Consider the following 21,051-nt stretch of genomic DNA (forward strand, 5'->3'; position numbering starts at 1 on the left):
CTCTGTGTGTATGAGGTCTGTGTGTGTGTTCATGTGTACATGTGGGGTGTGTGGTCTGTATGTGTGTTCATCTGTGTGTAGTGGGGTGTGTGTGTGTGGTGGGTATGTGCGTGTGTCTGCGAGGGGTGTGTGTGTCTTTGTGTGTGTGCATGGGCTGATATACACAGAGAGAGGGTCACACAGACATACCTTACGACCTGGGTTACTGGGTGGGAAAGTGCCTATAAATGGCCCTTTCAAACTCATGGCTTTCTAGATGCTATTTGGGTTGTGTCAGCCCACATTACTGCAGACCAGACAAGTTGACTTCGAGGCTCATACAGAAAGGGAACTGAAAAGGAGAGGATGATATTCCCGTTTGAGCAACTGCTGTCACCCCTTGGATGCTGGAGGAAGAAGTGAACGGTACCCCACTCTCCCTCTCCCCCGCAATTCCCATCTCCTTCACTGTTTCATCTCTGAGCCCTGGCTAAAGAATTTCTCCACATCTTCCTTCATCTGCTTCAGGTTTTGCTTTTAGTTTTTTTTTTTTTCTTTTTTTTTTTTTTCCTGGTTGTTTCAGTCAGAAACCTTAAACATGTCTTCGTGTCACCACTGTCCTCTCTGGGCCGTCTCGCCCCCATCCCCGCTGGGCTGGGCGCTCTATGAGCAGCCACACTCCTCCACGATCATGTTCTGGATGTCCTTCTTGATGATGTTCTGCCCATCATCATAGTACAACATGGACATGGGTCTCAGCTTGGTGGGCACACAGCACGACTTGAGGTTGGCGAAGGGGCTGTGACCCCGCATGCGGTAGTGGTTGATGACTGTCGAGTGAAAGGAGAGGGATGAGCCCGACGTGCCTGCTATGTGGCTGGGGCACTCACCCTCACAGTAGTTGGCGTGGTAGCCGGAGGGAGCGATGATCCAGTCATTCCAGCCAATGTCCTTGAAACTAACATAGAACTGTTTCTTACAGCAAATGTTGACCTTGCCGTCACACTCCAAGCCCCGCCGCCGGCGCCGGTGAGGATGATCTTCAGACTGGCGGGCCTGCAGCATGAGGAAAGGTCTGTGCGACTGCTCCTTCTCCTCGTCCCCTCCCGCCCCTCCTTCTCCATCCCTCTTCTTCCCTTCCCCTTCCTCTTCTTTCCTCTTCTTCTTGCCCAGGAGCACCAGGCTTGCGCCGGTCTCCTGACACTGCTCACAGGCAATCCGTATGTCCAGGGAGCTCTTGCCCTGGTCCAGCAACCGCTGGATGCAGCTGGAGACGGGGAAGATGTGCCAGGTGCTCTTTCGAGCATCCACCACCTTCTCCGATATCAACATTTCACTCTTCTCCCCCTTCAAGCCCACTTCCTCAGCCTCCTCCCCTGCATCCAAGCTGCCCTGCAGGTGCTTTTGCTGTTGAAAGAGACGGATGGTGACTTTGCTCCGGGTCCTGTTGGCCTTGGGAACCTTCAGGAAGAGCCAGATTTCTGCGCGCTCCACCACGGACAGGTCACTGCCTTCTTTGGAAATCTCAAAGTGCAGCGTCTTCCTGGCTGTGCCTGAAGTTGAAACACAGCACAAAAGAAAGCAGGGATACGTTAGTATCAGGTTCAAGGCCACCTCCTAATTTCTGGCAAGCATGGCAGCCTCTGTTACAAATCACCTCTAACCAGGCTCTGCGAATGAAGGCCTATGTATCTTAAGGACAGTTTGGACATTGTTAAATGGCTGAAGAAAAATAGGATGCTGCGACATGTGAAAATTGTATGAAATTTAAATTGCAGTGCCCATGAATTGTTACTGAATCCAAGCTAGGCTCATTTCTTTACAGGTTGTCTGTGGCTGCTTTGCACTAGAACGTGGATTTGAGTAGCCGCGACAGAGTCCATTTGGCCCACAAAGCTTAAGAGACTTTCTCTCTGGCCCTTTTCAGAGAAACTTCATCAACTCTTACTCTAGAAGGAAGAGAGACTGGATCTGAGCATATCTGGGAGCCTGGGTATGCTGACTAACTGCTTAACCTGAGTCTTACCTTTTGTAAAACGGGAATAATATAGTAACATTTGGCCCATTATCTCATAGGTTTGGAAGGACCCAACAGGATAAGACAGATGAAAACATAGTATAAGATCTAGCAAGCTGTGGAAACATTATTATCCCCGAAACAAATATGCAAACACCCCTGCTATGTAAGACTGCCCATAGTGTCTGGTGGCTAAGATGGTAAAAGAGTTCACCTGCAAATGCAGGGGACCTGGATTCCATCCCTGGGTTAGGAAGATCCCCTGGAGGAGGGCTTGGCAATCCACTCCAGTATTCTTGCTTGGAGAGAGAAGCCTTGCATGGACAGAGAAGCCTGGTGGGCTACAGTCCATGGTGTCACAAATAGTCGGACATGACTGAGCAACTCAGCACACACAGCACTTCCTGGCATGTACCCATGGGGCTTGCCTCCTCCACGGCCACAGCCTGCTTCACACCCCACCGTTCTTTTCCTGGGTCACTGCAACAGCCATTTCTTTTATGTGCAAGCTGTCAGGCCAGCATGGAGTCAGGCCCCTCTCCCATCATTTCTCCATTAAGCAGATAAAGGGATCTTTCCCAAAGGTGGATTCATTCCCATCACTTCTTTCATCCAGTCCTGCACTGAGTTCCTATTGCCCTCAATATAACACAGAAACTGCATGGAACTCTGGGCTCTACCTGAGCTTCTCCCACCTTCCAGCTCAGTTCTCTCCCACTACCCCATCTTTGTGATCCAGCTTCACAGCATGAACATCTCATACCATCTCTCATCTCCAGGCACTGACAGTTGCTGTTCTTTCTACCTAGAAGACCCCTGCTCCCCAAACACCATCCACAGTGACTGCCCTTAATAAAGCTTTGACTTTTAGATTGGATGGCCCTTCTTCCCCTAGAAGTGACCCTCTTCCCTCCACCTCCACCCCCATTCTCCTGCCAGTCCAGCCTAGGACACCCCAGGTCTGAGGTCCTGTCTATCTCATTCACTGTCATAGCCCAGGATTTAGCAGGAAGTAGTCAATTACTTGCTTCTTTATTAACAAATGGAGGCACCTTTAGCACTTAACTAGAAGAGAGCCACCTCCTACCCCTGTATCCTGCAGTTTTGCCTCCTTTCCTTTAGAATGCAGTTTGTAGATTTAGTCACTAAGCTGTGTTGACTCTCGTGATCCCATGGACTATAGCCCACCAGGCTCCTCTGTCCATAGAATTTGCCAGGCAAGAATACTGGAGTGGTTTGCCATTTCCTTCTCCAGGGCATCTTCCCAACCCAGGGATCAAATCTACGTCTCCTAAATTGCAGGCAGATTCTTGACTGCTGAGCCACCAGGGAAGCCCTTGAATGCTGCTTAGAGAGTCCAAATATAGCAACAGTTATTAATAAGAGAGGAGACCCCTACATTGGCAGAGCAGTTGAATGCAGGGACCACTCAGTTCTTGCCTAATTCTAAAATGAGAAAAAGTCATTCATTTCCTTCTTTTACTACAAGCACCTATATTCCTGCAACAACACTTACTGTAAGAAGTGGGTGTCCAGACTAGGACTCTTTGATTGATCAAAGTGAGGTCCCCTCACTTCCCCTGCTACCACTTGGTGGTATCTGAAACAAGTTCTCTTTTCTCAACTGCTGCCTGTGTGTACCTGGTTCCGACTGTTCGAGTACATGCATCCGGAGGAGCACAAATCTGAGATCCATCTGAAAGTTCCTCTTAGAACTCGCAACTCCCTAGGGGGTCTCCCTGCCTGGATTTCTATAGCTAACGGAAATCCAGCCATACTTATCACTCTCAGCCCTGAGATGTTTACGGTACTATAAATTTTAGGCACGGTTTCAAGTTCTCTGCAGCAGAAAGGCTCTTCGGCGCAGGGAGAGCTGTAGATTCTGTTCTTAATTTAACAGTGTGATAGTGCTGGTGGTAAATTCACTGAGGCCGGGGCCCCAGCAGGGCTGCATGTGTAAGGAAAGGTTCTCTGGTATCCCTGTATAAACTTGAAAAGGCACTGGCTCTGATGGTGGTGGTGGTGGTGGTGAGCAGCATTCCTTTGCCTCCGACCTCGCATCTCTGGCAGGAGTTGAAATGAATCATGAAGTTAGGTTTATGATTAGATCACCGGAGCGGGGAACAATTAGAGGAGAAAACTGTCATTTTTAAGGAAGCATGAGGACTTGTTTTTTTTTTCCAAAATGGGAATCCAGTACTCTCCTTTGCTAAAAATTGGTGGGGTTTGGGAGGTGGTGGTTGTTATTGTTTATCTTTTAAGAAAACAAAAGAGAAGAGACCACAAAGCAGAGCTTCATCACTTAACTCTCAAAAGATCATCAGCTGTAGATTCTGAGTTGTAGAGTCCTCCGGAGACGAGAGGAAAAGGCAGGTGGAAGCTGCCCTAGGCTCTGTGAACAGGCGTGGAGGAGCCTGCGGTCCCCTCCAGTGTGGGTACAGCCGCCCTGCCCCGCAGAGAATGTTAACAAGCTCCCTGCTGGCCTCCCTTCTGCCTCCACGTAGGCCAGCTTCTGAAACCCTAAACCACACAGGGTGCCACTCTAAAGACAGAGATAGAGTAGCTGCTAAGTTAGAGGAGCCAGAGGGCACAAGGTTCTGATTTGCTTTTCTAGGAAAGAGTGTGAAACAGGAGAGTCTGACTGGCCCCGGGCTGGGAGGGCGCTCTGGGTTTCAGGTAACTCATTTCCACAGGCTCTGCTCTGCTACAATGCTTCCTCAACCAGTGGGGAAGAAGGGGCTGAGGGTGAAAGTAGACGGTCCCCGGTAAAGAGAGGGTCCAGCTGGCAGTGCGGACGCACCCACGTTGGACTTTCCTTGAATAAAATCCAGAGAAGTCTACAGATGCTGGGGAGAGGTGGTGAGACGCTAACTGGCTGCCTTGCACCAGTGACAGCACATGTAAATTGCCTCCAGAGGGTCCAAGGAGCCAAGGCCCCTTGCTTCCAGGGACAGCCTACAGGGCAGCCCCTCATTTCTCAAAAGGTGGTTTCTGATGCACAATATAGCCCCACCCCTTCTCCACAGGCAGCTGTACTTGGAAGCAAATGATTTAGTGTTCCTGAGAGAGGATTGTACAAAGAGAGTACTCATTAGAGGGGACTCAATCTGTCAGGTGCTGTTATATTAGGATCAGAGAGTCATCATAAAATGACTTTCATCCTGGTCCTGGCTGATAATTAATTGCATGGCATCGCCTGCATACTGGGAAGAGGCACAGTGCTGAAATATGCATCAGTTTAATGATCTGAGCAGTAAGACTTGGTTCCCTGTATTTGCCTCCATTGCCTGCATGCTGGATCTCTCCCCCAGATTTCTGACATTTGGATTTTCCCCTACTAATTGACATGCCTGTCGCCTCCTTCTCCCGGTGTCCATTTCTGGAACTGCTATTTGTATATTGCATGATATTTTATCAGGGAAAAAAAATAAAACTGAGATTCAATTTCATGAAAATGCCGTTGCCATAATGCTCAGGAGAACAGGGGGAAGAGAGAGATTCAAGGCTTCCTAATGTCTACCTTATTTGCAGGTACATTTTCAAAGTTCTATTATATTCTGACTTACTAAGCAGTGCGTTTATTTTTTCTTTTACATCTAGCTTTCATTGCAGAAGTGGTGGGGGCATAGAACGAGAGAGCTAGGTGCTGGATGGAATTCATATTTACCAGGGCTGTAGGTTTCAGAAAGATATTACAACCCTCAAATTTCTTAGGCATGAAAAATATAAGTAGTCACTTGATTACATTTGCTTTATCTGTGTTTTATCTGAGACAGATGGCTATACTGCAATGATGCTTTCAGGATGCTCCAATCCTCAAATCTCTACGCACAGCAATTCGAAAAATGGAAGGAGTTTGCCTAAGGCTGCGGTGTTTAGGATCAATTACTAGTCAGTTTCAGGCTTGACTTAAATATCTCCTGCTATAAAATCTTGGAATGGAAATCTTCCCATAGTGCTTTGTGGTACAGCATTCGTTTATACTGGTGTGTACCGGGTTCCTACACTATTACCTACCTAACTAGATAGAGCTGCTGGCTTTGCTAACCTTTCATTACCTACTCTATGATAATATTCTTTTCATCCTCTGTGCTATTTTTTCCCTCCCGAGGCTTGTGAGCAACACTTGTATCACAGCCTGCTCTGCCTGAGTAATTCACTAAGAAGTCCCACGCAAACCCATGTGGGTGATAATATTTCATCACTTAAACCTCTCTTGAGTTTGGTGGACACATACCAAAGGGAGAAAAAAAAAAGTGTCTAAAAATGGATAGGAGAGATGATTACTGCACCTTGTAGGGAACACCTCAGAAATGTTTCTGAGTGGGAGGCATTGAATGGAGGAATGAGTTTGGAAACCTGCAAGTGAAAATACCTGAAAGCACATTTTCCTTTGCTTTGATGCTTTCAGAATTTTTCAAATGTGTTCATAACTCACTCAAGGATATAGGCAGGCATGCCAAGGGTTAAGCAGCCAACTTCTGGGTTGTTCCTCCTCCCCCACACTAGGATACAAAATGCTGCTCCCACCCCACCCAACCCCACCAGCATCGCAGGTTCATGGGTCCAGGAGCAACTCCAATGAAATCAATGATACTAACATGCAGTGTTTCATTTTTGATATGTTTTGTTCTCCTCACCAGGGTCCTACTTAAAGTATGCTGCCCTTCTCCATGTGGGTAATAATTAAGTCTCTAATTTAAGTTGATGTAAAGAGCCTTGTTGTTTATGGAGGAGTTAAACTCACCACGGTGGGGGGGGGGGGGTGGGCTCGCTGTAAAATACAGCTGTTACTTTCATTTTCCATCTCTTCACCAACGTTTCCCTGTGCCTAGATATGGTATAGTCACTGATGGGAGAATACAGCATTTGTGTTCCCTGAAGCACTAATTTTGCATCTGGACTGTTTCCAGGGATTTCTGCTAAAAGCAGCAAGTGAGGCCTTGAAGGTTATGCCTCCTTTAACCTGCAGAAGAGGGTCTTGTTGAAGCAGAACTTTGGTTATAAATTATCTTGTTTTTTTTTAAGACTTAATATCTTTGCTTAGGATCTGCTATTGAATTGTAAATGCTCGGCCACATTCCTGCATCTTTCATTTAAATGGCAATTTTAAAAAAGGTTAAATATTTAGAGAGGAAGAGATTTTAGATGCCAAAAAGGAGAAAAAATTTCTGAAGGTTTAACCCTCGGACTTTCAGAGACTTCTTCCAAAGTTTCTGAGGACTTTTACACTTTGGGTTTCGGAGCTAGGAACCAGTCGGGTATAAAGCATTCTAAACTACAGCTAAGACATCGTGCCTGAGTACATTTTAGCAGAAGAGGGGCCAAGAGAAACACGTATTTTTTACACAAAGTGCCTGGGAAGGTATGATTCTGGGTTTTCCAAATATGAAAACTGAATTTCTACCCTGATTCTCCCCCACACCCACTCCAATACACCTCCTCCTCTGGCCCAAACCATCTCTTTTCACATCTTTTCTCCACCATTTCTCTCTACACTCTCAGTGCAGAAACAAACGCATCCTCCAAAGCCTTACGTGCTGTTCCCACAAGGCATTAAATAAATAGATTTTCTCCTCCCTGTCTGAAGTCACTTGTCCTTTGTCGCTGGTAAAAACTGCTGATAAAACGGGCCAACTGGGCAACCACATCAGGGGAGATGGAAGAAGTTTTTTGTCAAAGCCCAGGCAGCCGTATTAGGGAGAGACGTGTGAGCAAATCAGGATTGCTGATGATTCACGGTCACACTTCTCCCCGCTCCGCTTTGTTTGCTTCTGAAATTTATCATTCCTCTGTCTTCCATAGAGCTGTGGAATGTCCATATGTATCACTAGAATTCCTATTCCCTTACCTTCTGTCTCATGTAATATGTTACAGGTAGTCATGTTCCTCTCAACCCATAAAATCTTAACTTTTCCTGCAGGATGAAAGGAAGGAGGGAGGGGCGGGGAGGGCGGATTGTTAATCAGCAAGATTAGGGCGATGCAGGCTGGGGCTTCCAGTAGGTGAAATTGTTTCCCTGGAAGATTAACTGGTAAGGAGCAAAAGTCTTTGGAATGCGCCCTCTTGTGGCCGATTATTTTCATTATTCAGAGAAGAGAGTGTATAACCTCTGTGAGGGTGAATTCCCAGCAAGTTCAGAAGATGGGCATGGGGTAGTGGGAGTCACCTCCACCATGAGATGGCTTTCCTGGGGTGGAGGAAAACAGTCATCCTAGCAAGCCACCTCAGACCTCTGTCTGGGAACATTTGTGTATGTACATTTTAACTCACATCTTCTGTTAACTAGAATGTTCTAAGGAAGGAAATGTAGGTGTTGCTTTCAACAACACCTGGGCTGTGTGTGTATTTTCTATTTCTTGGTGCTTGATTTGTCTTTCTTTCCCTATACTTTCTTCAGTAAGTGCTATCAATTGCTAACCTCATTACCAGAATCAGCATGAGACTCAAATATACCATTATCCTCCTTTGACTGACTAGCTTTTGTCACAAATCATAAAAAGAGAAAATAGAGAGAGAAGTCAAGAAGACCACTAATTTGGCTTCAATGATAATTATGGTGATAGTTGGCTGGACTCTACCCATCTCTTCCTCCTGGTCCTTAAGGTGTTAAACAACAAAGGATTCTGTTGCCAGCCTTGCAAAAAATGCAGTCACCTTGGTAAGCAATCTGGGGTTACAGATATAAAAAGAAAATCATTGTTATTTGTGAGAATACATTTCAGAGAAGCTGAGGGCAATGCTTTACCGCTTAGTCAACAGCAACTCATATCAGCTTTACCAAGGCGGGGTGCTTTCCACCTGAATACAAGGGACAGACTCAGTTCAAAAAGTTCCTGGCACCTGAGTTTTGCGAGTCCTTCAACTGTGATGGCCTTATTCAACCGTCATAATGAGTAGAGGTAACAATAAACATGACTCCTCAAGCGAGGAATCATGAGGCTGAAGAAGGCATGTATGGGTGAGCATTTGTGACATGCATGCAGGTGACACTGAATTCTATGCTGTACAGAATGGTATCTAAAGAAAAAATCTGAATGCCCTTTGCCAATCTTAAAAATCTTGATGTGTGACGTCATTTGAGAATTACTAAGGTTGAATTATTCCAAGAGCAACAAGACATTTTCATATATTCACGACAATTTTTCTGATGATAAATCTCTCTTCTGGGTTAGCTGAAGGAGCAGCAAAATACTCACATAGTACTTACTCTACTCAGAGAGTAGATTGTCCATAGAGCAATCATTTTTGTGAAATCATACTAAATCGACTTAAAGTTGGTGCGTGAGACTTCTCAAATGAGAAAAATGAGCAAACGTCAAAAACCTTTTCTAAGAAGCCAGCAACTTGCCCAAAGTCAAGCTGTAAATTCAATCCGGAGGAGTTTTCTATCATAGACCTTAAACTATAGTCAACACGTGAGTTAAATGAATCCACCTTTTCAAAAAGTAGCTCAATTTCTTTCAAACCAAACAGGTACCAGAAAAGGTTTTTTGAAAAATGAGGAGATTTCATATAATTGACAAAAAGATTGGCACTGAGATGAAGGCCATAAGTAAGAAAGAAGGCAAAAACTCAAATTCTTTCTCTGCAAAATCTCTTAATGCCAAAGGAGTAATTTGCTTTACAAGTTGGAGAAGTCAGGAAGCGGGTGCACTGCTAGCATCAGGTGTACAGTTAAAAGTGGCCAAAGGCATAGATCTGCTCAGTCATATGATGTGGGTAAAGCCAATTGAGGAAGAGCTGCAATTAAGGCCATTCTGTGTGGCAATTAGTATATAAAAACATATACAGGGTCCCTATGGTGGCAGAAGAAGGAGCAGCGCCTAGACCACTGGAATCCATTTCCCCGCTCAGGACCTCAGAAAATGTTAAGAAAAATTGGGCAGCAGCTCAAAAAGACTCCAACCTGCCTCCTTCCCTCAGTAAGCTTCACGAGATAAAGTGAAAAGTCCTTTGGGACTGCATCGAAAAAGAGCTTTAAGGGAAGAAAGTCAGACCTTTTGGAAAAGAAAGAAGCTTCTGGTGAGAGAGCTAAACTGCCCGCGGGACACCAGAGCTTTTCCTAGGAGGGGGAGCCAGCAAGACACCAGGCTATCTGCTCCACTCCCCCTGCCGCCCTCCCCCCACCCCTAGAAGGATGCCCTGGTCTCACATGGTTTTCTTGAAAATATAACATCTGAGTCAACAGGTTTTCAGGATTGGAAATTCTGAGTGTTGCCTTAATTGTTTATACTGCTGCGGCAAACTTTTAAACAGCAATGCTGGGAGTCCCAGCACATACTTTACTGGCCATATGCTCTACCAAACAAAACAATGGCATTCCTTTCAAATGGATTTGGCAAGGGATGCAGTTCTTTAGCCTGGCATTACCGTGAAAGTAACATGAAATTAACACATCTGTGTGTGCCCAGGCACCACAAGCAGGGGCTTGTAGACAGGCAAAAGGATCTGGGTCACATAACTGTAAAAATAACCTGACCCCTGGTCTCCAGTAGGCCCTTTTGACAGGTATTGTTTTCTTCAGCAACAGGTTAGTGTGGTCCTCAGCCAACGATTAGAATCTATTTATTAAAGTTCTTCCTCTTAAGGATTGAGTGGGAGTTCAGTGTAGTATCTGAGAGCACTTTGTCAAGGTTGCATTCCTTGGCAGAGAGCTCTTAGTAACTTTACAGAGAACAAAACTCTTTTTTTTTTTTTTTAGTTCAGAGAGCAAAAGTCAGTGTTCCAAAAGTGACTGACGGTTCAATGTCATCTGTTCCCTAGCCCACCCCACCCCCCAAAGTCGTTCTTCACTGCCTAGAATGTGATGCTTGTGTCTTTAGAGGCAGAGTTTCTAAAGGTAAAAATGACTGTCACTAATATGCCCTGCTCCTCGATGTGGCCCCTGATTGGACTTTTAAAGAAAAGGGGATGTTTTTAAGACAATGACTTCATCTGGGCCATGCCATCCCGCTCCTGCGCTTGCCGCCATCCCCTCACCCACCCCACCCACCCCACCCACCCACAGTAAAAACTTTAGATGGGGTACGGAAGCCTCTGGGCTTCCCCTCAGCACCAGAAAATGCCCCGACTTTCCTCCGGCTCCTCTGATCTAGTTCCCCGGGCAGGCAGGGCGAGGGAGCCTCTCTCTCAGACTGCCTTCCTGCTCCACATTGGGCCGAGAGCTTCCTCCGGGACGACCGGCTTAGTTGAGCAAGTGTAAGCTAGCCATCTCCTGCCAGGGCTCAGCCCAGGACCCCACCACCCCAGCTCTGGGAGGTCCTCTCCCCTGCTCCCCACCCCCCTACCCCCGCCGCGGTCCATCCGCTACCGTCCCCTAATAACTCATGACCTTCCCAGGCAGGGTGCAGCTGGAGGGCAAGAAGTTCCGCCGCCGAGGGCTGTCAGAGCAGTGTGCCCCCCACCCCCATCCCCGGGCAGGCACCCACCTGATTCCGCGAACGTGATGATCTCCGAGGTCTGCTCCATAAGCTCATTCATTTCTGCCCTCCGTCCGATGTCGTCCTCTATCTCCACGTACCCGTTCTCCCCCACTTTTCCCACATGAAGCTTTCTGATCGCGTTCAGAAGCGCCGCCTTGGGTACCGGCTGGGTGACATCGGGTCTCTTCTTCAAGTGCAGCATGTTTAAAATGTGCTTCTTGACGGCCTCCACCATCTCCGGCTGAGAGTTGGGTACATCCTTTGGGAGGGTGGCCAACGCACAGGACGGGCAGTCTGGGGCCGCGCTGTGCCCCTCGGATCCCGGGGTGGGGGAACTCCTCACTATAATCCAGCAACTCGCCAACAAAAATCCTCTCAGCCAGAGCAAGGGCATCCTGGCAGCAAAAGTTGTTGTGTTGCCCTTTTAAAAGGCTCTGCTTTTCCTCCCCCCTCACGCACAGGGTGTTTTTTTTTTTTTTTCCTTTTTGGTTTTTTTTTTCTTTCTTTCTTTCTTTCTTTCTTTTTTTTTTTTTTTTTTCCTTTCTCCTCTTCAGTCAATTCTCTGGAACAAGAACAAAAAGTTTTCTGTGAAGTTTTGTTTGCAGGTTCCCTCTCTGAATGCAGTCAGTGCTGTAGGTTTGTGGCTGTCAGGGAGGAGAGTTCTGACTGTCTCCGAGTAAGAGAGAGGGAGGGAGGGAGGGAAGGAGGAAGGGAGGGAGAGACAGGGTGGGGGGGGGAGACAGAGACAGAGAGAGGACGGGAGGGAAAGAGAGACAGGGAGAGAGAAGAGAGAGGGAGAGAAGGGGGAGAGGGAGGGAGGGAGGGAGAGAGGGAGAGAGAAAGAGAGAGGGGGAGAGAGAGAGGGAGACAGAGAGACAGAGCGATTGGCCCTAAGTGAGTGAGTGAATGGGAGAGGGAGGGAGTTTGTCTGTGAGTAAAGGCTGTGATTAGGAAGGGGAGGGACAGCTCTTTCTGACAGGCTGCCTGCCTTCTGCTCCCTTACACACACACCTCTCTTCAAATATCACCATTCTCTGGAGTTCTACTTTCCCTTCAGAAGGAAATTCTCCTGATTCGGTTCTACTACTTCTTCATTTCCCCCTCACCCTATTTCTTTCTCTGCCCAGTCCCCTTGCTTCACCTTCTTCCTCTTTTGGAGGGACGAGCAAAGCCCCAAGCAACGCCCTGTCTCCATCAACAGGGAGGACCAGACTGAAACAGCCTGCCCCAGTACCCCTCCACCCTGCCTGGCCACAGCCTGGAAGGTGAGGCTCAGGGTGCCCAGAGGTGGGCAGGCAGGTGGTGAAGGTCAAGAAGAGGGGCCACTGTGTCCCTGGGACCAGCTGACTGTTCTGGCCTGGAGGGAATCCTGCAGACCGTCCTTTCCCCCATTCATTCATATTTCAATGTTCAGGGCCATCAACACTGGCAGGCGATCAGAGGGGAGTGCAAACAGAACTTTTGTTTGGGGTCATATAATACACTCTACTTTTTCCAACTGCAAAAGGCAGCGGGGCATTGAAAGATCCACAGGCAGGCAGCAGGTTACACACTTGTGTCACGTGAAGTGAGCTCTGTCCCCTGTCTTTAGCAGCCACCCTTCCTGCCCAGCACACACACTCACAGATGACAGCTCACCACCACTGGCTCTGTCTTCACAGGTAAAATGCAGAATTCTGCTGGCCTTTCCCACATTATTGTATACAAACAGTGAGCTCCTATGACTTGAATAACTGGTCCTAGCAGGGGAAGAATCTCTAAAATATACTGGTAAATAATTTTCTCTGTCATGGGGTAGTTTGTTCAGCCTGCCCCCTATCCGCATCCCGGACCAGTCAACAGACTGGCTTCTTTTTCTCTCAAAGGAACAGCACAGATGAAATCATCATGGATTTCAGTGTTCACAGAAAAAGAAAAATGTGAATTTTTAAACAATGCCTCTCTGAGTTTTTTTTTATTCTCCTCCCCCCGCCCCCCTCCTTTTTTTCATTTTTCTGTCTTATTGCTTTTATCTTGCAGAAGTATCTTTAAGAGGTCCATCTGTTAAAGCTTTCCTTCCCTCCCAGTTTCTTTCCCACACATAAGCAAGCCCTCTCAGTTTCTGTAGATACAGTCAGCTTATATCTGACACCTAGTGTGTTCAGAACATTATAGTCAAGCAATGCACTTTGGTTGGGAAAAGTTAATAAATAACATTATTAGAAGCATAAGAATTGAGGGCGAGGGGAGGAGGGTGAGACCAGTGTGTTAAAATTACAGTTTGCACAGGTAACAAAGCTTTTCTGAATTGGTAACCCATCCCCCTTTTCTAAAGCATCTGCCTGTGAGACTTTCTCTGTGACCAGCCACCTTTAGGATTTTCACCTCCAGGAACATCAGTTACCCTGCTATTACTGTTCAGATTTTGTCGACATTCCTTGAAGAGTCTAATTTTTTTCTAGTGGGGGATGGTGGAAGAGAATGGGGAAAAGGTGGCATTGGTGTTAATAACTGCTTAATAAAATATCTTTGAAACTGAAGATTTATAACATAATCTACCTATCTGGCATCCCATATGCAGTACCCAAAGCATTTTGCAGCCCAATTAAGTTTTACAAGAGGTTGAAATAGAACTCAAAGTTTAATGACTCCAAACAACTTGAGAGTCCCAATACCTGCATTTAGATACATGTAACTCATCATCAGGACCCTCTCTGTATGTGAGTTTGTGTGTACTCCCTGAATTTACTATTTGTGAATATAACTTAAAGATTAGCTTTCTCTCTGACACAAGTCCTTGCCTAGAGATGCTGAATTGGGTTGTAGAAACACATAATCTATCTGCATGCTCTACTGTTAAAAACACTATTCACTTGCTTGAACACATAAAAAGGTACAGATCACAATCTGCGTGGAAGTGCCAAGAAGTTGTAAAAGTCCTGCTCACCATCCTGCCTAGGAATGTGGAAAGAGCTCAGAAGTTAAGTTAAAAAGCATTACCTTTCCGGTCCTCTCTTTCACCAGCAGACTCTTGTCTCATGTAGTAAGAGCTGTCCGGGTTCCTCTTCATGGTATTGGCACTGAGGAGTTTTATACTGTACTACTTATTTGTACAGTCACACATTGGTACCAGTCAAGCAGAGGAGGGCTGGGGCTTTGTTTGGGATTGGTTAAAATCAGCATGACATCAGCAGATGACTGGTTTTTCCAGTGTGAGACATATTTCATAACTCATTATCTAATGGAAAGCCTTTCTTGGCTTCAGTAACACTACTGGGCAATCAGTAAGCCAGTGAAATGTCTGACTGACTGGACTCCCCTTTAGAACAATCCTGGAATCCAACAACTCTGTCTCACTGAGGGTCCAACTTTCAACTTTTCTTTGACCGATTGAGCACACACTTCTTATATTCTGGCTCAGTTTTATATCTTCACATAAGCATCTGTTACTTCATGAGGTTGCCTCTATTTACAAAGTATTTTATTGTTTCTCACAGAGAAGAAAGTTCACAGTGCTCTTCCTAGAGATTCTGATTTTACTTTTTTAAATAAGATATTCCAGGGAGGAAAAAAATAAGAAAATACGTATACCTATATGGGATGATCACCTCTCCCCTGATTTACAGCATTATTTAACATCTTGAAAAACTTAATTTTTTAAAATAAGATGTTTTATTGAGAAAAAGCCAAGGGAAATATGTATCCCTATGAGATGATGTTCTTCCCTCTCCTGACTTACACTATTATTTTACATCTTGAAATTGAATACCTGCTTTATAAATCATTTATCATTGAGAACTTTGGAAATAGTCACTCTCTGCTAGTGAACTTTATAAGTATGCTTCCCAAGCCTTTAGAATCCCAATCTAACTAGAAGAAAAAGAAAAGAAAAAGAATCTCCTACATGAGTCTTCTTTATCAGAACTTCAAGTCCTATGATTTCTAAATTGTTACAAATACAACATGAGATTAAAGAAAAAAAAGTGAACATTTCTTGAAACTGGAGTTAAGTTGGTCAGGGTGTTTCGGGGGAGGGAGGAGACAGTGTTAGCTAGTCAGGGATAACACAGGAGGAAGGAATTCTCAGACAAGAATGCTGGTGAAGGGTTGTTAGAAGAAGCATAGCTGAAGCCTAAGTCGGGTATTCATGACAAGTTGAATAAAATGTGCAAAATTGGGAGCTAATGAAAGCCATATGACCAGATATGTTGTTTTGTATGCAGGATTTAACATGCATAAAATAAACTTTTCACTGTGCCCACAAGCAAAATACAGAGACTCTGGTCTCCTGATGTGCAGTTTAAGCAGGTTCCTTTAGGACACCAGAAGTTTGTCTCCAGGGGTCTGTCTTGGCTAAACACAGAGCACGTGTAGGTGCTGAACTGTGTATTGGGGTGGGGCAGTGTAGTCTGAGAATTGCATATTCAGAAATGAAGTAGGAAATAAAATGTTAGGTTGTAGAGAAACTGAAGGAATCTGAGAAGGAAAGATAGAAACAGGATCAGTGTTAGTTAACTCCAAAGCTGCCCATCAGGTTTGAACTGGATGGATCCAACCTCTCTATAAGAAAGGAACTTCCCCATCCTTTTAGGATGAGACCTAGGGGTTGGGGTGGGGGGGCATCTAAATTCACCCCTCTTCCCCACAGGAACCCTGGTGTCCTGGAAATAGCACCATGTTTATGAGTTTCAGGGCACAAATCAACCTGGATGAGATCCCAGTTCCACAGCTTTCTAACCAGATAACCTCAGCCCTCAGTGTACTCATCTGTAAAGTGGGATCCACCTACTCCACTGCAGGATCAAGCACGTGCTCAGAAAATACTGAGTGAAAAAAATTTCCTGGTGCCTCTCTCTGAACATATGTGTCACAGGAATATGCAGCACCCCTACCAGAGAAGCCACCCTCTCTCTCGGGTGATTCAGATCGCGTTGGCCACGGATGCCACCAAAGTGCCCACCTGCCTAGGTCAGCCCACCAGCTGTGATATCATTCTCCACCTGAATCCCCAACCTCAGAGCTGAGCCACGCGGGAAATGCCTCCTCACTGAGTGGAAATGAGGTGGAGGTGGTAGAGGAAGCAGGCAGGTTAAAATAACTTCTGTCGACTCTTGTGGATGGGGGAATGATCTTTTCCCTGCCGGACTCCAGGGCTCCGGGGAGTAGAGGAGCTGGTCCGCCCAGCTCCTGATCAGCATCTCCAGTTCCTTCCTCGACTTGGTTTCTCTTTCACTTCCTGCCCCCTCCCCCCGCGCCCCAGTTCCCCCACCCCGGCCCTGCGGTCCCGCTGCTCGGCCTGCTACTGTACCTTGAGCAACACCTGCTGGCAGCTCCCGGGGATCACGCCGGATCGCGGCCGCTGCTCGAGCTCGGCTCGCGGGGCTGGAGTCTGGGCCAAGCCTTGCGCAGCGGCCGCCTCTATTTTTACCCGGAGCACCAGCAAGGGCAACTTCTTTTAAGAGCAGCTCTTGATTTTTCCCCCCTTTTGGCAGCTAGAGAATTCAGAGAGGGAGGGGGGAGGGAAATCACTGATCAGTAAGTGCAGCTGGGAATCTCTGAACCCAGTTATCACTGCCAAGACTGAAAGCCACGGCCAATGTCAGGGACCAGGAAGGGGACTTGCGGGCTGGCTCCCAGGCGGACAGAGGCGCGCGGGGAGCGCTCCCGCCCCGCCAGCTCTGTCCCCTTTCGGATCGCAGAGCCCGGTCCTCCCCGCCACTGCGCTGGCACGATGGCCGGCTGCCACCGCGCTTTTCACCTAGTGCAGGAGGCCTGATTTACTGACTCCTTCACAAAGCTCCTCGTCTCTTCGCTGGAGCCTTTTGCAGGGCTCTGTTCTCGCCTGGAGGAGCGGCCCCTGGAGAACCCGGTGGAGCAGCTTGCTTCGAGGAGCCGGGAGGGAAACTGTGGTACCTTATTTTACTGTAATTGCAAAAGGCGCGATGTGCCAGAGATCTATATTTAGAAGTTGTATGTTTCTACTTTTATGTAAATGGAGCAATTAGGGCCTGTCTTGCTGCTGCTAAACTCCAGGGCTTGTGCCTTGCTGGGAAAGCTGGTGTTTTCAATCACAATTAGTGAGCTGGTCAAAAAACCAAGTTCGTTTAAGGATAAGAGCTCAACGGTGCGAGCGAGGGAGAGACCAGAGTCCCTGTGCCATCCTGGGACCGCGGTGACACACACCTTGGGGCAGGGCTAACCTATAGTGGAGTTTACCCGTGGCAGCAGCTGTCCCCGTGCAAAGTTGGCATAGATCAAGGAGCGAGAATGTTCATTTTCCTTCTCAAGCAAACCGTCTGTCCTTCGGCTTCCATCCATGCTATTAATTGGTCTCTTTGCTCACTACTCCTGGAACAAGGAGACAGGCCTAGAAAAGGGGACTGGTTTTTTTTCATGGCTCTGTTGTTTTAGCTGCTGCTCACGCTTTGGCTCTCCTGTTACTCTGTTTAAAAAAAAAAAAAAAAAAAAAAACCCGCTAGGAGGCGTGAACGCCCCAAGCAGGTGACTGGGACCTTGTCATCTGATTCAGTCGAAATGGCACGAGGCTGGGGGGTTCACAGCACTGACTAGGCTGCTGACGATTCAGGGTGTTTTAGTTCCTTCCTATGAAAAATCTGTTCCCCCAAAAGCATGATTTCTGGTTCATCCCCCCGTCTGGGAGACCGAACAGAAAACGTGACTAGAGGGAGAAATCAATAAGATTCGAGGTGTTCTCAGCAGCTGACGTTATTCTGGGCTCCAGGCAGGAAAACCTTGCCTCCGTAGGGAGTGGTGACTCCCTCGAGAGGCAGTGCCTCTCCGGATCCAGAAAACGTGGGCGGGATCCAGAGTGGTATTTGCTGCCGGGAGATTTCCGGAGTCTCATCGAATGGTTTGGGTTGAATAGGGAACTGGCAATCCCTGCCTGTTTCCTGGACAGCCGGAGCTTGCCCATCTCCTGGGCACTGGGTTAGGAAGAGAGATTTGGGACAAGGAAGAATGAGCATTTCACATTCTAAATTGAACTAGGAAGCTGTTTGCTGGTCAAATCAATGAATAAATACAACTCAATAGAGAGGAAGAGGGAAACATGAAAATTTCTCCAAGGGATGGATTAGGAGTTTGGGATAAATAGATGCAAACTCTTGTTCTATAGAAAGAATAAACAACAAGTTCCTACTGTATAGTATAGAGAACTATATTCAATATCCTGTGATAAACCATAATGGAAAAGAATATGAAAAAGGAGGCATATATATGTATAAATGTTTCATTGTGCTGTATAGTAGAAATTAACACATTGTCCATCAACTATACTTCAATAAAATAAATTTTTAATAAAAAGTCCTCCAAAATTCACTAGAACACAACAGGATCAGAAATAATCTAAAACTCTTATTCCTAAGCATCCTGTTTTTTTGTTTGTTTGTTTGTTTGTTTTTTTTTTTGAACCACCAGAATATCCCACAAGGCCTTGTCCTATGTGCAACTACTCTGTTTTAAGAGTAGTTGGAAGTGCCTTACCTGAACCAAGGGAACCCAGACCCTAGAATTAAAATGATTAAGGAAAAAACCAGAAAGAAAAACCTCAGTAAATAAACTGTTATCACTCCATCTACAGCAGTGGCTCTCAACTGTGATGATTTTGCTCCCCAGGAGACATCTGGCCATGTCTGAAGACATTTTTGCTTGGTGTAACTGGGAAGGAAGGTGCTACTGGCCTCTAGTGGGTAGAAGCCAGGGATGCCACTAAACATTCTAATGGTGCCCCTGACAGCCGTCTCAGCCGAGAAATCATCCGACACCAAATGGTAACTCCTCTGCAGTGGAGAAGCCCTGACGTTGAGTTATTGTTAAGTTTCACCTAATTTCCTTCCCATCCATGCTCCAAGGGGCCTCGGCATCTATGCAAGAGAGGAATCATTCAAGTGATTCTGCCTCTTTGTATGTCTTGGGCTTCCTGATTACCAGAAGCCTGCACAGCAGAGCAGATACTGACACAGCAAGGGTGCTTCTCAAGCATCCCCACCAACTTTCCAGGGAGGCCTCCAAGTATTTGCTTCTGGCTTTGTGTTCAAACCAAAAGCAGAATCTTGGTGACTGGCAGCAAAGCGAGATGAATTAGCCCCCACCCAAGCTGTTAGGAGGCAACGGATAATGGAAGACAAAAAGTGAATGAGGAATGAGTTATTCATTTGAGCAAGTCGGTATCTGAGAAATCCACTCACTAGCAAATTCCCTGAAGTGAAATTCGCAAAAGTGAGATTACCATGCTTTGCTCCCAGAGCAAGCAAATATGATGTGGCTGATTTTATTTGTTTAATACCTTGGGGGAATGACACACAATCAATATCCACAGAGAGAAAACAGTGCTTTGCGAAATCTAATGCATGTTCCAAGCAACTTTATATTCTCCAAATTTCCTTTGTAAAGGAAGGCCATGCCCCTTCAGGTGCTACTCTCCTGTGAGGACTGGGGGAAATATTGTGAAGGAGACCATATCACAGATAATAATCAGCATCATCAACAAATGCTGGTGAAACCCACAAAGGGGAATTTGGCTGGATTCATCTAGCTGAGATGTGAAATGCTGATCTCTACACAATAAGGCCAGCTCTCCAGGCTTATCACTTAGTTCCTAAGTGACCTGGGTTATCCAGAGAGGAGAGGGTCAGTCAGAGAATGTTCTGAGATGAACGAGGCAAGAGGGGAACGTCTTAGACACTCAGATGCCATCTCATCAACGCCAACACCTGAATCTAGTTTCTGCAATAGATGGTTATTTTAGAACCAAAGACTTCCATCCACTTCCAAATGATTCAGAAAAGCCTGGATTTCTTCCCAAGAAGTAATCATTTAGTCCTGGTGAAAAACTCAATCTAGAGAGAGAAATACACAGTTATAACCTCTAGAGAAAAATAGATATTGAAAAAGAAATAAAAGCAACACTAAAACGAAAAGGCCTTACTAACCAACATAATATTTCGAAAGTGTTTATCAAAAGTCAGTTCTAATCCAATCAGGGAACATCTGGTTGCTCTTCTTATTGTCCCAGAAGATGATGAGCAATGCTTGCAAAGGAACGAATAACAAATAGTCGTAATTGTGGTTCTCACCTGGATTCCCTTGGGTTGAAAGTTCCATGTTGCTGCCTGGAAGACTCAGAAGCTTAGCCTACAGATGCCATTAGACTCATAAAAGAAGGAATCTTGATCTTAATCCAATGTTGCCCATCCACAACCTGCTCCCAAATTGTAGCTTTGGAGGGAAGACACAGAAAAGAATTGGGGAAGTCCTGTGTGTATTTTTTTTTTAATCAGTGAATCGCTGCCTCCTTCCTGTGCTGATAGAGAGTCCAAAGGTTCTACCTTTCTATTGGAGCACCCCCAGGCCCATCCACGCCTGCATGACAGGAGTGCCCTTGTTCTGGGCACGGTGTACTTTCACAGACACTGACACTGTGGCTTGGTTAGTAAATATTTACAGGTGCCCCACTCTAATTTTAGGAAGGTCAAGTTTGCAAAGGTGCCTTGGCAGGCAGGACTTCCGTTAGTCTTTATCAACTTAGGAAAGCACACTATAATTAAGCACAGTATTTGGAGAGTTTCACTGAACTCTCTGGAGTCTACACCTAGCCTTAGACTTTCAAAAATTAACTCAGCTCCTGTCCCC

The 21,051-nt window shown here is 46.2% G+C and overlaps 1 protein-coding gene across 2 annotated transcripts; it reads right to left on the reverse strand.

Moving 5' to 3' along the window:
• Positions 263-14,977, reverse strand: INHBA (inhibin beta A subunit). 2 transcript variants are annotated; one of them, XM_013963334.2, is made up of 3 exons: positions 14,401-14,977; positions 11,428-11,983; positions 263-1,532 (listed from the first exon to the last, which is right to left on the reverse strand). In XM_013963334.2, exons 2-3 carry the CDS (start codon positions 11,813-11,815, stop codon positions 643-645), a joined length of 1,278 nt encoding a protein of 425 aa, XP_013818788.1. In that variant the 5' UTR covers positions 11,816-11,983; positions 14,401-14,977; the 3' UTR covers positions 263-642.

This window comes from Capra hircus, chromosome 4 (assembly GCF_001704415.2).
Source record: "Capra hircus breed San Clemente chromosome 4, ASM170441v1, whole genome shotgun sequence".
NCBI classification, from domain to species: domain Eukaryota; kingdom Metazoa; phylum Chordata; class Mammalia; order Artiodactyla; family Bovidae; genus Capra; species Capra hircus.

What these genes read in the sequence shown, in the direction of transcription:
- INHBA (XM_013963334.2), bottom strand. Translation starts at nt 11,815, where the DNA reads ATGCCCTTGCTCTGGCTGAGAGGATTTTTGTTGGCGAGTTGCTGGATT. An exon ending in CATCACGTTCGCGGAATCAG is followed by an intron (nt 1,533 to 11,427) that starts GTGGGTGCCTGC and finishes TTTCAACTTCAG; the next exon opens with GCACAGCCAGGAAGACGCTG.